The following is a 16,303-nucleotide window of genomic DNA, read 5'->3' on the forward strand; positions in this document are numbered from 1 at the left end:
AACACAAGTTGATAATTATCCTTGTTTATTTCGTACGAATTGTGCCCGAAGCGCGCTTCAGACGATTAGGGTATTTTTTTTAAAAAGAAAATGATAGACTTTGCGGGTGTGTTTCCTCAGGCTGCGCGCTGCTTGCTGGGAGGCTGCCTTCGCGCCATTTTGAGCGGCGGTTGGGGTGAAGAACATTTTAATGTTTTTATTCGAGGCGGTGATGGGGTTTGGGGAGAGTCGGTTGTTTTAGAGCGGGGCGGGTGTTCGGCGGACGGACCGTACCGGACAGGATCGGGGAGAAGAGGAGCGCTCTGTGCCTGAGAGCACTCCACGCCCCGGGGCATTGTGGGAGCGGCAGTCCCGCCATCTCGCGGCGGCGGCGGCGGCGGCGGGAGCGGAGCGCGAGGCGCCGTCTCTATGGGAACGGCCCGAGAGGTACCGTAACCCCACCCGCGGGAGTGTGTCTGTGTCTGTGTACCGCACCCCCCCCCCCCCCCCGGGGCGTGGGGTAGGGAGGGACAGGCAGAGGGGACCAGACCTTCCCCCCCGCCCCGGGGGTAGGGAGGGACAGGCAGAGGGGACCAGACCTTCCCCCGCCCCGGGGGTAGGGAGGGACAGGCAGAGGGGACCAGACCTCCCCCCGCCCCGGGGGTAGGGAGGGACAGGCAGAGGGGACCAGACCTTCTCCCCCCCCCCGCCCCGGGGGTAGGGAGGGACAGGCAGAGGGGACCAGACCTCCCCCCGCCCCGGGGGTAGGGAGGGACAGGCAGAGGGGACCAGACCTCCCCCCGCCCCGGGGGTAGGGAGGGACAGGCAGAGGGGACCAGACCTTCCCCCCCCCCCCCCGCCCCGGGGGTAGGGAGGGACAGGCAGAGGGGACCAGACCTCTCCCCGCCCCGGGGGTAGGGAGGGACAGGCAGAGGGGACCAGACCTCCCCCCGCCCCGGGGGTAGGGAGGGACAGGCAGAGGGGACCAGACCTCTCCCCGCCCCGGGGGTAGGGAGGGACAGGCAGAGGGGACCAGACCTCTCCCCGCCCCGGGGGTAGGGAGGGACAGGCAGAGGGGACCAGACCTCCCCCCGCCCCGGGGGTAGGGAGGGACAGGCAGAGGGGACCAGACCTTCTCCCCCCCCCCCCCGCCCCGGGGGTAGGGAGGGACAGGCAGAGGGGACCAGACCTCTCCCCGCCCCGGGGGTAGGGAGGGACAGGCAGAGGGGACCAGACCTCCCCCCGCCCCGGGGGTAGGGAGGGACAGGCAGAGGGGACCAGACCTCTCCCCGCCCCGGGGGTAGGGAGGGACAGGCAGAGGGGACCAGACCTTCCCCCCCCCGACCCCCCCCCCGCCCCGGGGGTAGGGAGGGACAGGCAGAGGGGACCAGACCTCCCCCCGCCCCGGGGGTAGGGAGGGACAGGCAGAGGGGACCAGACCTCCCCCCGCCCCGGGGGTAGGGAGGGACAGGCAGAGGGGACCAGACCTCCCCCCGCCCCGGGGGTAGGGAGGGACAGGCAGAGGGGACCAGACCTCCCCCCGCCCCGGGGGTAGGGAGGGACAGGCAGAGGGGACCAGACCTCTCCCCCCGCCCCGCCCCGCCCCGCCCCGGCGGTAGGGAGGGACAGGCAGAGGGGACCAGACCCCTAGGGGGAAGTGGGTGTGGAGACAGAGGGTGCAGTCCCCTGCGGGAGAGACAGAGAGTACCTCACCCTTTGGGGGTTGTCGGGGGGGAGGAGAGAGGGTGAACACTGTACCCCACGGTGGGGAGACAGACCAAGTAATGTGCCTGGGGCTATGGGGGGGAGAGGCAGAGGGCACTGCACCTGTGGGGAGCTGAGAGTAGGGAGTACTGCACCCCCAGGAAAGGAGTGGGGCGTGCTACTGCATCCTGAGGGGAGAGTCGGGGAAAGGACTGTATCGTGGTGGCGGTGAAGAGAGTCTTGGGCACTGCACTCAAGGATGAAGCCAGAGTGAGCGGGCAGAAATACCTGTGTCTGGGCAAGGGGGTAGGCACTGAGAGAGGCGGACTGCATTTCAAGGATGGGGCCAGAGAGATGGAGCTTAACTGTATCTGTAGGAGGCGGCGGGTTGGGGGACAGAGAGAGAGCACAAGACCGAAGTTGTGGAACAGGAAGAACTGTTGTGGTGTGTGTGTGTGTGTGTGTGTGTGTGTGTGTGTGTGTGTGTGTGTGTGTGTGTGTGTGTGTGTGTGTGTGAGAGAGAGAAGGATTCATGACTTTTGAAGCAAAGACCAGGATCATTACCTGAAGAGAGAAATTTGCAAGATTGCGGAAAGGCTCCCAGGTGGAACTCAGTGAATGATTCTTTTACTGTTGAAGAATCACTGGAGTTGAAGTGTTAACTCTGCTGCTTCTCACAGAATTTGCCAAACTGCAGTCTCTGTTTCTGTTTTTTTTTTAAAAGAGCCACTGCTGTTTCCAGTATAGTAACCATTCTCTAATTCTGTCCTGCCTAAAGCCTATCTTGTTCCACCATACCTAACCCTCCCATCCTTAACACCGTTTCCACAAATGTCAAATTCCATTCCCAAAAGACTCCTCGTACCCCAACATTGAAACCAGTTTTGGAAATGTGTAGAGATCACAGGACTGGGTATGATGCCCTTTCTAAGGGACCAGAATGCAAATTGACCTCCAGTGTGTCTGTGCAGTTACTATGTTTACCGTTTGTCCTCCCAACACCTTGTCCACCATCTAAAAGGCGCGAGTTAAAAATGTGATGGAATACTCGCCACTTGCCTGGTTGATAATATTTAAGAAACCTGACACCATTCAGGGCAAACAGCCTGATTTTTTTTTAAACTTTCATTTCTGTATATTCTTTGACAATCTCAGGATATGCTTTTAGCTCCTAATGAGAGTGTCTTTGGAACAGCTGCTGTTGTAATGTACACCTTTGTAATTAATTGAGTGTTCCAAAACTTTGCTGTTTTCCTATTTCCTACTGTCTGTATTGTTGAGGGTTTCGAAAACTTAGTGGTTTATGTTGCATACAGTAACTTCCAGAGTTGATAAGGGGGAGCCATTTGTTCAGTCTTACTCAGAGTTTGAAGCTTATAGCTTCCAAGTTATGCACCAGGAGTGCTCATGATGGTTTTGTGATCAGATGTTTGACTGATGAACTGTATAGCTGATTGGTCAGATGTAAAAGTTTTCATGGCCGTACTTTGAATGCAAGCTTCAGGGTTTGGTTAATTTTAAAGCAAAATCATGAACTTGGCTGATGCCTCTGAACATTTGTGCACATGTCTGTCTGTTCCTGTGTGACCTCCCCTTCAAATTTGTCATTTAGTCAATCTTTCTTCCTACCAACACACTTAATTTTTCGTGTATTTCAGTGTCTCATCAGTGTCCTCCTGAAGTCTCTGGTTACACTTCTCATTAGTTACGATGTTTGCAAATTATTTGTGAATTGTAGACCAAAGTTGGAGTACTTTTTAGAAGAAGAATTTAAGCCATTAAAATATATCAGAGAGAACAGCGGTCCAAATGCAGATTCAGTTGAGCTGGTCAAGAATTAGACCAAGTCATTTCTGGATTCCAGAATTTTCATAATTGTGACATGATGTCAGAATATCTAAACAGAACTGTGTGAACAGGAAATCATTCGGAAATAAAGACTTATCTGAAACATAAAACAGTGTTATAGCTTTAAGCAGTTTTAAAGCAAAGTTAAATTATGTAAGTACTGTTTCTTCAATGTTTCTGCTTCCTAAACATTGCACTGAAATAATACTCCAGTCTACTCAAAAAAGTCTAGAAAACTGGTGTTTCTAAATGATAATTTGTACAGAGGGGTGGACATGTGTTTGTTCTGTTCTGGATTATGATTCCCACAAACAAAAGTAGGCTGACTGATTTCTACTGAAGGTTTTGACTTCTTTAAATAGGAATGTAATGTTTGGGTCGTTAACACACCAATATCTAACGAAGGATCGGAAGATCATGGGCAGAGCCTCTTAATTTTAGCCCTTCTCGCATGAATCCGGGATGAATCCCATCTAGAATCTTTCAGCATCCGTTTCTCTGCACAAGTGACTCCAGTCTCTTAAGTTGTTTTGCCGTCGCTGCTTTAAATCTGCTGTTATTACCCCATTCGATAAAACCAACCTTTGACTCTAGTTTCCACAGATTGAAGGGACAGATATACAGCCCAGAAACAGACTATTTAGTCAAACTTGTCCACATCGACCAGATATCCTAAATTAATCTAGTCTTGTTTGGCCCATATCCCTCTAAACTCTTCCTATTCATATACCTCTTCAGATGCATTTTAGATGTTGCAATTGTACCAGCCTCCACTCCTTCCTCTGGCAGCTCATTCTGCATATGTACCACCCTCTGTGTGAAAATGTTGCCCCTTAGGTCCTTTTCAAATCTTTCCGTTCTCACCTTAAACCTATTCCCTCTAGTTTTCAATTCCCCCACCCAGGGGAAAAGGCCTTGTCCATTTACACTATCCACACTCCTCCTCTCGGTCTTCGATGGTCCAGGGAAAATAGTCCCAGCCTATTCAGTCTCTCTCGATAACTCAAACCCTCCAACCCTGGCAATATTCTTGTAAATCTTTTCTGAATCCTTGCAAGTTTCGCCACATTATTCCTATAGCAATGAGACCAGAACTGCACACAGTATTCCAATAATGGCCGTACCAATGTCCTTTACAGCGGCAACATGACCTCCCAGAGCACTGACCAGTGAATGCAAACATACCAAATGCTGTCTTCACTATCTTGTCTACCTGAGACTCTACTTTCAAGGAGCTATGAACTTACACTCCAAGATCTTTGTGTTCAACAAAACTCCCGAGAACCTTGCCATTAAATGTATAAGTCCTGCCCTGATTTACCTTTCCAAAATGCAATACCTCACATTTATCTAAATTAAACTGCATCTGCAGCTCCTCGGGGCATTGGCCCATCTGAACCTTCTCCGTTGTTTACTGCGCCTCCATTTTGGTGTCATCTGTAGACTTACTAACCATACCTCCTATGTTCGCATCCAAATCATCTTTATAAATTATGAAAAGCAATAGACCCAGCTCCAATCCTTGTACCACGCCACTGGTAACAGTTCTCCAGTCTGAAAAGCAACCCTCCACCACCATCCTCTATGTTCTACCTTCAAGCCAGTTTTGTATCCAAAATAGCTAGTTCTCCCTGTATTCCTTGTGATCTAACCTTGCTAACCAGTCTACCATGAGGAACCATGTCAAAGGCTTTACTGAAGCCCATATAAGTCACATCCACTGCTCCACCTTCATCAGTCCTCTTTTCTTTTAAACTTCAAAACACACAAGTTTGTGTGACACAATTTCCCATGCGTAAAGCTATGTCGACTGTCTCTAATCAGTCCTTATCCAAATACTACCATCCACTTTCAACCTCAGTTTCCTTTTCAAAATCCTTGAACATGTTCTTGTTGAATCTTTTCCTAATTTTTCTGCAAAGCCGTGTTTGAATCACTCCAATCAGGTTTTTGCACTGTCAGTACCAAAACAGCACTTACCAAAGTCAGAGATAATGGGAACTGCAGATGCTGGAGAATCCGAGATAACAAAATGTGAGGCTGGATGAACACAGCAGGCAAGGGAGCACAAAAGCTGACACTTCGGGCCCAGACCCTTCATCAGAGAAAGGAGATGGGGAGAGAGGGAGAGGCGATTGAAGATGGATAGAAGAGAAGATAGGTGGAGCGGAGACAGACAAGTTAAAGGGGCGGGGATGGAGCCTGTAGACATGAGTATAGGTGGGGAGGTAGGGAGGGGATAGGTCAGTCCAGGTAGGACAGACAGGTCAAGGGGGTGGGATGAGGTTAGTAGGTAGGAAATGGAGATGCAGCTTGAGGTGGGAGGAGGGGATGGGTGAGAGGAAGAACAAGTTAGGAAGGCAGGGACGAGCTGGGCTGGTTTTGGGATGCAGTCGGGGGAGGGGAGATTTTGAAGCTTGTGAAGTCCACATTGATACCATTGGGCTGCAGGGTTCCCAAGCGGAATATGAGTTGCTGTTCCTGCAACCTTCTGGTGGCATCGTTGTGGCACTGCAGGAGGCCGAGGATGGACATGTCGTCTAAGGAATGGGAGGCGGGAGTTGAAGTGGTTCACGACTGCATCCCAAAACCAGCCCAACTCGTCCCTGCCTCCCTAACCTGTTCTTCCTCTCATCTATCCCCCTTCCCACCTCAAGCCGCACCTCCGTTTCCTACCTACTAACCTCATCCCACCCCCCTTGACCTGTCCGTCCTCCCCGGACTGACCTATCCCCTCCCTACCTCCCCACCTACACTCACCTCTACAGGCTCCATCCCTGCCCCTTAACTTGTCTGTCTCCTCTCCACTTATCTTCTCCTCTATCCATCTTCGATCCGCCTCTCCCTTTCCCTATTTATTTCAGAACCCTCTCCCCATCCCCCTTTTCTAATGAAGGGTCTAGGCCCGAAACGTCAGCTTTTGTCCTCTTATGCTGCTTGGCCTGCTGTGTTCATCCAGCTCCACACTTATTATGGTCACATCACCTGTGGTGGTAACAAGGTGTAGATCTGGATGAACACAACAGGCCGAGCAGGAAAGCTGATGTTTCGGGACTAGACCCTGCTTCAGATTTTTTTCTGAAGCAGGGTCTAGGCCCGAAATGTCAGCTTTCCTGCTCCTATGATGCTGCTTGGTCTGCTCTGTGCATCCAGCTCTACACCTTAGATAACAAATTGTTATCTCGGATTCTGCAGCATCTGCAGTTCTTACTATCACCTTTGTTGACTGAGATAACAGTAAATTTTCCTTCTTTCTTATTCATGCCTGTCTGTATCTTTACCGCTGTTACCCACATAGTTATCTCCAATGCCTCTCCGCTATTATCCAGCTGATTGGAAATGATTTTGCCTGGTTTTATTCTTCTCAATCTATTCATAGCCAGGAATCTTGCAGTGGCTTCTCCTGTTCCAGCACTGTTACCTCTGACTCACAAGGGTCACTTCTTGCCTTTCTTGTTTCTCACCTACATGCTTCCCTTTGACAACATCATCCAAAAGCACAACATTTGCTTTCATTTGAAAACTGATGACACCTCTCTACCAGCTGCCGCCGCCACCACCACTGTTGTGAAATGATCATACTGTTTAACTGACATCCTATACTGGATGAGCCAATGTGCCTCTTCCTTAAATATCAAGAAGGAAACCCCTTAAACAAGCTCCATTCCTTCCAATTCCATCCTTATCTCTGGTGGCAATTAATCCAGTCTCTATAACCTTGGTGTCCCACTTTGTTTTGTGATGATCTTTGAATCTCATCTCTGCAATCTCTTAAAGCCCACCTAGTTCCATTTCGTAACATTGCTTGACTTCAGCTGTGCCAGAGCTCATCTGATAAAACTCATTCTAATGGATTTCTGGCTGGTCTCCCACGTTCATCCATCCATAAACTTGAGGCCATCCAAAACGGTTGCCTCCCATGTCTGAACTTGCAGCGTGTCCTGTTCTGCTGTCAACCCTGTGCTTGCTGACCTTTGTTAGCTCCTAGTCAAGCAACATACAGAACAATGAGAAGTAGGAACAGGCGGCACAATGGTAACACTGCCACCACAGTTATTTGGGGCTAAAGAGTTCATTCATCACTCTGATAATGGGAAGGAAGAAGTTCTTCCTAATCTGCTCGTTCAGGTGTCTATATCTTCTGCCTGATGGAAGTGGTTGTAAGAGATCATTGGGTGCAATGGGTCTTTGATGTTGACAGCCTTTCTGCGGCAGTGAGCTGTGTAAATGAAGTCTGTGGATGGGACGTTGGCTTCTGTGATGATCCAGGCTGTGCACACCATCTTCTGATGTTTCATACAGTCCTGGGCAAAGCAGTCACCATACCAGTCTGTGATGCACCCAGATAGTATACTTTCAGTGGCGTGTCTGTAGATGAGGGACCTTATGGACATGCCAGATTTCCTGAGCAGCCTGAAGAAGGAGGCGTTGTTATGCCTTCCTGTCTGTCGCATCTACTTGAGAAGTCCCAGACAGATTGTCAGCTATCGTCACTCTGAGAACTTGATACTCTTCACCCTCTCAACCTCCGTTCCATTGATGTAGATGGAGGCGTGTTCTTCTCTTTTCTTTCTGAAGTCAATGATCAGTTCTTTAGAAAAATAAAAAGAAACGACTCTTCTTGTGTCCACTTATCTGATTTTTGTTCATAACCCTATTGATCAAGAATCAATTTCACCTTTAAATAAATGCACTGACCTTTTTATTTCTCTCTTGGCCATGTATTCTATACCAATTTGTAACTTTTACAAAAGCTAGTCAGTTTTTGGTTAGAGTTTTGCCTAATGGTCTTGGGTTCCAATCCACGTCAACCCCTTTAGTAGCCACTGTAGTTGGCCTTGATTGTTTTGTTTATTTTCAAAGCAATTTGAAACTTCACATTATGATCACTATTCCCAAATGCTTCCCCACTGAAACATGTTCTTGTCACATGTAGTTTGCCATTCTATTGCTTCACAGTCTCCCAGTGTTGAGTGTAGGATAGGATGTATACGGCTAGATTTTGAATGAGCTGAGTGAACGTATGTGGAGCTTAACGGGCTGTAGGAAGAGCATTGTGATAAGTTGGTGATTGAGGTAAGGATATGGGATTTAAAGCTCGGCTCAGAAGAAAACAGTCTGGAGATCAAAGCTGACCAGAGTAGATTCTACTGGTAACGTGTTCAAGCATCTTGGAGAGCAGCATCGGGAATTACATCTGAGGAAGCTGTCTGGTAGATAGTTTGGAGAGGTATCACTGGATGTCTGTTTGTTTATGCAAAATATTGCCTGTGGAGTGGCATCAAGCATGGTGCGTGTGTGTCCTGGAGAAACCACTACTGAAGATTGTGGAAAATGAATGGAAACTAGAGATCTGGTGTTAGGTGCTGCTATAGTGATACTGTAGTTGCCAAGTTTTAAGTGTTCTGTCAGGTGCATGAATAATGTGTGTATCTAACTGACAGCAGCACCCTTTGAACAGTGTGTTTTACTGCCATGTGCACTGTAGCTTGTGCGCCTTGTGAAGGAAGCATATATATCAGTGCAGAGTTCAGTCATTTTGCACTGTCCAGACACTGAGAGAAGTTAATGCCTACAGTTCACTATCAGTGACTGACCGTTCAACTTCCCAAACAAACTGTCTCTGCAGATTTTGAGGTGCAGGTGACTGTAAACCAGCATAAGATGCTGGTAAAGTGTGACCCTCAACATACTTTCAGTTATGGATGTAGAAACGTTTAAATTTTGTTTTTCAGTCAATGAGGGACTCATTGTTGTAACCATGTCAAAGATGTGAAGCTGGTTTATAGGAAGAGGAATCAGTGATTTGACATGAAACTCAAGATTTCTGAAATCACATCTTGTAAAGAATCTTAGTACTGAAGTTACTCTGTCTAAGTTGGTTATATGTATCTCAAAATAGCAAGAAATATTTGTGCTGGGTCATATTTTTCTGTCGGTGGAGATGGCTCACTTTCCCCCACCTGACAGTTTGCGTCCTGCACCAATAACTGGGAAGACGCAGCATTGATGAGCAATCAATCCAGATCCACCATAACACCAGACAGAGCCAAGGGAGTAGGACTGAGATGATGGTGACTTCCCCCACCCCCTTAAAAACATCATAATCTGCACTGATTGAGTGAAGAATGCGCTAGAAAATTTGTCATCTGTCAGGTCAGTTCGATGTGCTTATGAAGATCGAGGTGTTTGTGGGAGCTGAGGTAGTTGGTGTTTCCTTGGTTCTTATACTTTGTCATCAGTGCAGATTGGTGGCAAATCATGTATGCTTTCACCATGCACACTGGCTGGTTTCTTTTTGAACTAGTTCAAGGCTTCAGTTGTGCTTGACTGTAATCTCAACTGTTATAACCTTCTGGTCATGCTGCATATGGATGGAACCTCGCTGCAAATGTTTGTACCTGTGTACTGTAAATTACTAGTTCCTAGCCTCATGACTACAAGTATCACTGATCACGGCTGTCAATTAGGGCACATTCATTCAGGCACACACAACAGTTTGTGAAATGTGTTGTGTAAAGTTTCCTTAGATCACCAGCAAACTGTAGCAGTACAGAATGTATTGCAGAGACTCACCAGTGTTGCCCTGACAGTACTTTCCTCTCCTGTGACTTCTTCTGCCAAGAAGCACAATTGTAACAACATAACAGCACCATCAGCTGCAATTACAGTCCAATCTCTGATTTACCACAAATGTGGGAGACCATCATCATATAGACTGCAGCAGTTGAAGGAGGAGGATTTTCATTAACAACAGCTTGGGCAACTAGATTTGGGCAATCACTGTCCTACCAGGTCTGCTTTACGCTCCTGAGAACAGAATGTACCCTTTATTTTTCTCTTGGTGAGCTGACAGCTGCAGAAAAAGCCATCCCAGTTGAAAAAGATCTGCATTTTTTTTTAATTTCAGATTTGATGGTGGAGCTCACAGCTGTTTGAGAACCCAATAAATCTTTTCCACAATGGCATCTATGAAGATTCACGGTCAGATTCGGATCAACAGTATCCAGACTGGCACCACCAAGTGGAGGGAAGGCAGTTTTGAAATTGTTGAGAAAGATAACAGAGCTTCTCTGGTTGTGCTGTTCAATTCTGGAGGCCCTGCGAAAACATTCCAGGTAATAAGGTGATAAAATTCTGGTGGACCTGTACAGCAAATTGAAACAAGCCTCGGTCGAGGGTGGGATGGAAAATGACTTTGAAATTAGAGCTCAGCTTTTAAATTTATTCTTTCTTGGGATGTATGTATAGCTGGCAAGGCCTCAATTTGTGTCTCATCCCTAATTGTCCTTAACCTGAGTGACTTACTAATTCATTTCAGAGGGCAGTTAAGATTCAGTCACATTGCAAAGGGTCTGGAGTTGCAAGTAGGCCAGACCAGGCAAGGCAGCGGATTTCTCTCCCAATAGACATTAGACAATCCAATATCATTTCGTAGGTTCTGGCCATTCGGTACATAGTCCACCAGCTGCCATGTTGGATTTAAGCCCATGTTGCTCAGACCTTTTGTCTGGGCCTCTGAATCACTGACCCTGTGATATTATTACAATGCCACTGTCAGGAAAACACATTTTCACAGAATAAATAATGAGAACTCTGATAGCTGAATTCATTCAGCATTATGGGGCCAAGGCAGGTGTGTGGAGTTGAGATACAGGTTAGCTGTAATCTAATGGAATCATTGAACAGAGCCTACAGACTGGCCTACCCGGTGTGGTTGCGTGTACAAGTCCTCTTTCCCACTGTAACTGAGTGGTAAATTTTTTTTTAAAATTAGTAGTTGCCATGGTGTCTCATCATTCCGCAGGCCATGGCCCTCTGAACTCATTGAATAACAACAGTTTACATTGGAAAAGTTACTACCAAACATTGTAAAATGCTGCCACATGCTTCACAGGAGCATCATCAGGTAGGGCTTATCATGTAAAGCGATATTTGTGTCAAGTGACTGAAAGTTTTCTTAAAGATGTCGGTTTTCCCACATTTGTGACACGGCAAGAGGGGTTTAGGAAGGGAAATTCCTGAGCTTAAGCTTTAGCCAACTGAGAAACAGCGGCCAATCTTAGAATAGTACAGCACAGAAGATAGACCGTTAGGCCCCTCAGATCTGCATTGATGTTGAATGACAGTAGTGCAGTTAGGCTGAAGGAGATTGGGGTGTACAAGAGTCCAAAATTAGCGAAGCACAAACATCGGCTTGCTTGCTTGCAAGTGATTAAAGATTGAGAAAGGTGAGACCGTGGTCTTATTGGGGGTGCAGGGGGGCAACAGAAATTGAAAATGGCTGAGAAATTTTATACCTTTCTGGACTGCGAAGCAAAAGGTCGGCCGGCACATAGGTTTTTGAGGAATAGGTCTAGATGCCTTTGGTGGCTTTGAACTCTGGCAGCTTTATCATCCTGGGCTCTAGCTCTTTGTGATTGTCACTGCCTCCTGCAGAACATTTGCCCTTTTTTTGGATGATGGGTCAGAACATGATCAGTTTTGATTGATAGCTGTGACTGACGTGGCTTGGAACGAAGGAATGTCCCATGGAACAATGTGAGAAGGTGATGTAAACCTCCTAGAAGAGAGGAAAATTGGAGCTAAGAGGCCATAAATGAACCAGCGATTAAACTGTCTGCAACTCCCTTCGAGATTTTTGAGTTTTGGAAAAAGTCAAGTGGAGTTTCTTGCACATCATTCCTCTTTTGCCTAAAAGAGAAATTAAATCTGAACCATCAGTGTGTGGCATTGTATTGAAGCAGGATTATACGTGGGGAGACATAACTTCACAGTGGTGATTGTTTGGGGAGTGATGGCAATGACCTCAGTACCAGCGACTTACAGGCCACAAAGCTGCAGTCTGTTAGATTGGCTGTAGATTGAAGAAGCAGCATGGACATGCATCTTTGGTTTCTTTTGAGGATTGAGGCAGCAAGCTCTACCCAAGTTAATGAATGAAATGAAGCAATGCAGCAATATTCATAATATTTTCAGCAAGCAGTTAAAAAGCTGGGACCTGGAAATATGACATTTAAGGGGGAATTGTACCTGCACGTGGAGGATAAAGGCCAACAGGGACCCTTCCTGTGTTGTAACTTCAATATAATTCTCTTCTAGCTATGGATCTTCCCTTAGCTTGATAGTGTTCTAAAACTTCTGTAGCAGTATTCCCTTAAATGGAAGTAGCTTAATTCAAATCCCCCATTAATTAAAAGAAAACACTAAATTCTCACTATAATAACAAAGTGTGAAGCTGGATGAACACAGCAGGCCAAGCAGCATCTCGGAGCTTTTGTGCTCCTGAGATGCTGCTTGGCCTGCTGTGTTCATCCAGCTTCACACTTTATTATCTTGGGTTCTCCAGCATCTGCAGTTCCCATTATCGCTAAATTCTCACTTTTACTTTATTTACTCCATCCACTTTAATTTATTGGATAATGCATATTGTAGGGTTAAAATAAAACTTTGAAGTCAGTTGAAAAACCAAGAGAACTGCAGATGCTGGAAATCTGAAACAAAAACTGAAATTACTGGGAAATCTCAAGAGTTTGGCAACATCTGTGGAGAGAAATCAGAGTTAACGTTTTGGGCCCACTGTCCCATAAATGGAAGTCCAGAAAAAGAGTCGCTGGACCCAAAACATTAACTCTGATTACTCTCCATGGATGCTGCTAGACCTGTTGAGATTTTTCAGCAATTTTTGTTTCTGTTCAAAATAAGTTGACTGAGTGCTGTAGGTTCTAGAGATGTGCTGCAATGTTTTCATTGATGCTCATCCAAACAAGCTTCACTATTTTTGGTTATGTTTGGCCTTTAGCTAAGATGGGGAACTTCACTCACTGACATCAGTTTCTTTTTTCCCTTTTTCCTTCCGTCTCTGTATCTAGCTGAGCCACAATGTAAAGGTGGTGAAAATTAGCCCCTCGATGAAACAATATAGCCGGTTGCTGCTGACTCTGCAGGATAAAAGCAGTCTGATCATTGACAAGGCTCCAAGCACTGAAGCTCTGATCTTGAAGGATTATTTGGAGAGCCTAAACCATGCAGGTCAGTGCTGCATTCACAATGGAACATGTACCAACAGGTGCCCATCTGGACCATCTGTCCATCAGTTAGCAAATGCAGGCTGTAGAAATGTAAAACCTTTGGAGAATACCATATGGTCTCTCAAATCAGCTCCATAATTTAGTGAGATTGTAGTCATTCTTCTTCTGAAGAATGAAGAGCTGGTTTTTTTTCTTTTTATTTCATTCACAGGATGGGAGCGTTGCAGGCTAAGCCAGCATTTATTGCCCATCTCTAATTGCCCAGGATGCAGTTATGAGTCAACCACATTGCTGTGGGTCTGGAGTCAGATGTAGTCCAGACCAGGTAAGGATGGCAGTTTCCTTCCCTAAAAGACGTAGTGAATGAGATGGGGTTTTTACCGACAATTGGCAATTGATAAATGGTCATCATTGGACTCTTTTTAAATTCTCAATTTTTATTGAATTTAAATTCCACCAGCAGCCATGGCAGGATTCGAACCCAGGTCCTTAGAACGTTACCTGGGTTTCTGGATTAACAGTACAGTGATAATACCACTAGACCATTGCTTCCCTGTGGTCTAAGCCATTCAGCCTCTCCAGCCTGCTTGGCTATTCAGTAAAATTATGGTTGATCTTGTTGTGCCTTAACTCCGCTTGCCTGGCTGTCTGTCATAACCTTGATTTATTTGGTGTCTACAAAGCTGTAATTTCTATAGCGTTCTTAGCTCACTGGATTGAGAATTCTAAAGATTCACAACCAATAAGTGAAGGAATTTCTCTTTATCTCAGATGTGGCTGGCCCCTCGCCCTGACCCCATGAGCAGCACATGTTTTAGAAAATCAATGGGCATCACCCTCTAAGCTCTCGCTGAATTTTGTACTTGTGAAATTGCCCCTCATTCTTTTAAACTGTAGGATATTAGCCCAATCTACTCAACTGCAGATATGATCTGACAAAAAGTCATTGATCTTAAATGTCAATTCTCTCTCTTTCCCACTTGATGGGTGCTGCCAGATTCTGAGTATTCCAGTGCTTTGTTTTGAATGTTTCCAGCATTTTCTGCTTTTAATTTCAGCATTCAACACCTAATTTGCTTTCAAATGGACGGAACTAATCAAAGATTTAAAAAATAAGAAAATGTGCAAAGTAAAATACTTCCTATAGTTTTACTGAGTACCTGGTGAGTCGATAGATTCTGAAACAGAGGAAAGTACTGCAGATGCTAGAAATCCAGCATTAAAAAAGCAAGTAAAAACCAAAAGAACCGCAGATGCTGTAAATCAGGAACAAAAGCAAGGTTGCTGGAAAAGCTCAGCAGGTCTGGCAGCCTCGGTGAAGAAGAAAACAGAGTTAATGTTTCATGTCCAGTGACCCTTCGGAGTTCTGAGGAAAGGTCACTGGAACCAAAATGTTAACTCTGCTTTCTTCTTCACACATGCTGCCAGACCTGCTGAGCTTTTCCAGCAACTTTGTTTCTGTTCATTTTAAAAAAAGAGAGTTGTGGATCTGGGACTAGAAACAGTTAAATGTTTCAGGCCAATGATCTGCTGTTAGAACAGATGTGTTCAAATGTATTTCAGAGGCTACTAGCCTGGCATCCAGGGCGACATTTAAATCCTTCAAGTTTGTGATTTCTTCTGACGAAAGAGTCGCCGCCTTCACCCTGCCACAATCATTCAATATTAGGTCCTGAGAATTTGAACTGATTTGATATCATCATCTCTCACTCAGTATCCTGCAACAGAGAAAATGGATGGCAGGTCTCTTTCCATTTGCCTCTGAGTGAACGGCCCAGGGAAAGTTCTGTATTTGACCTGAGACTGAACTTGGGAAGGCCACAAGAGGTCCCAATGGATTGCTGAGGCCTTTTCACTGAGTCTTTTCTCATTGTGTTTCTTCAACAAAATTTGATAGTGTCTGGCTTTAGAACTGATCAGACCATTCAGTATATCATGTCAGTATCGACTGTTTGAAAGAGCTATTCAGTTTGATACTTTCTGGATATTTCCTCAACCTAGCAAATTTATTTTCTTTTCAAGTATTTAACCAATTTCTCCTTTGAATATTTGTATTGAATCTGCTCCCATTGCTTTTGGATAGCACATTCCACTTTATGATAATTTGTTTTGTTAGGGAAAGTGATTTTTTAAAAAAAAAATCTGTGGTCTCTGGATACTGGATCAAACCAACTCTGATTTAGGAAGAATAATCGCAATCTACACCAGCCTTCTGAGATTTCTCAAAAAAGTGCAGATCACATTTTATGGATGTCATTTCCACATGCCCTGGAATTCCTGTAGGGTTGTTCTCATTGCAAATCTGGAACCCTGTCAGTACTGACTCTGAAAGAGCTATTCAGTTAATTACTTCCTGGATTGCCTCAACTCTGAAAATTTCTTTCCTGTTCAAGTATTTATTCAATTTCCTCTTTGAGCATTCATAGTAAACCTGCTCCCATTAGTTTCAGAGAGGGTTGTTCTCATTAAAATTGAGAATTATTCAGTTCCTACTCTGGCACCTAGCCTTGTGCAAGGCTCTTTGAATACTTTCTGCCTGCTGCTGTGTGATGTTTTGTTTGGTCTCTCAATTACCATTCTGTTTCAGGGATAAAACCTCATCAAGGATCTGGCAACTTTGCGGGGAAGCTGGGAAGCCGGATTATGCCAAAGGACTCTCACCGACAACGACTTAACATAGAGAACCAGGTATGCCTTGATGGTCCAGTTTAGAAGTGTTTGAAGTAGCTCTCAACTGTTGC

General features: G+C 45.9%; 1 protein-coding gene across 5 annotated transcripts in view; it reads left to right on the plus strand.

Annotated features, from left to right (window-relative positions):
* Window positions 1-153: 153 nt before the first annotated feature.
* The window catches only part of usp37 (ubiquitin specific peptidase 37), a 55,038-nt gene continuing 38,888 nt past the window's right edge, over window positions 154-16,303 (plus strand). For 3 of the 5 annotated variants that reach the window (XM_059647583.1, XM_059647582.1, XM_059647584.1), the window contains exons 1-4: window positions 154-426; window positions 10,442-10,649; window positions 13,404-13,563; window positions 16,150-16,250. In XM_059647583.1, coding sequence (XP_059503566.1) covers window positions 10,494-10,649; window positions 13,404-13,563; window positions 16,150-16,250 — 417 coding nt within the window. In that variant the 5' untranslated portion in view covers window positions 154-426; window positions 10,442-10,493. Of the gene's footprint in view, window positions 427-10,441; window positions 10,650-11,338; window positions 11,441-13,403; window positions 13,564-16,149; window positions 16,251-16,303 lie in introns of those variants that run through there. The other 2 variants (XM_048534988.2, XM_059647585.1) reach the window with 2 other exon arrangements.

Source organism: Stegostoma tigrinum, chromosome 7, assembly GCF_030684315.1.
Source record: "Stegostoma tigrinum isolate sSteTig4 chromosome 7, sSteTig4.hap1, whole genome shotgun sequence".
NCBI classification, from domain to species: domain Eukaryota; kingdom Metazoa; phylum Chordata; class Chondrichthyes; order Orectolobiformes; family Stegostomatidae; genus Stegostoma; species Stegostoma tigrinum.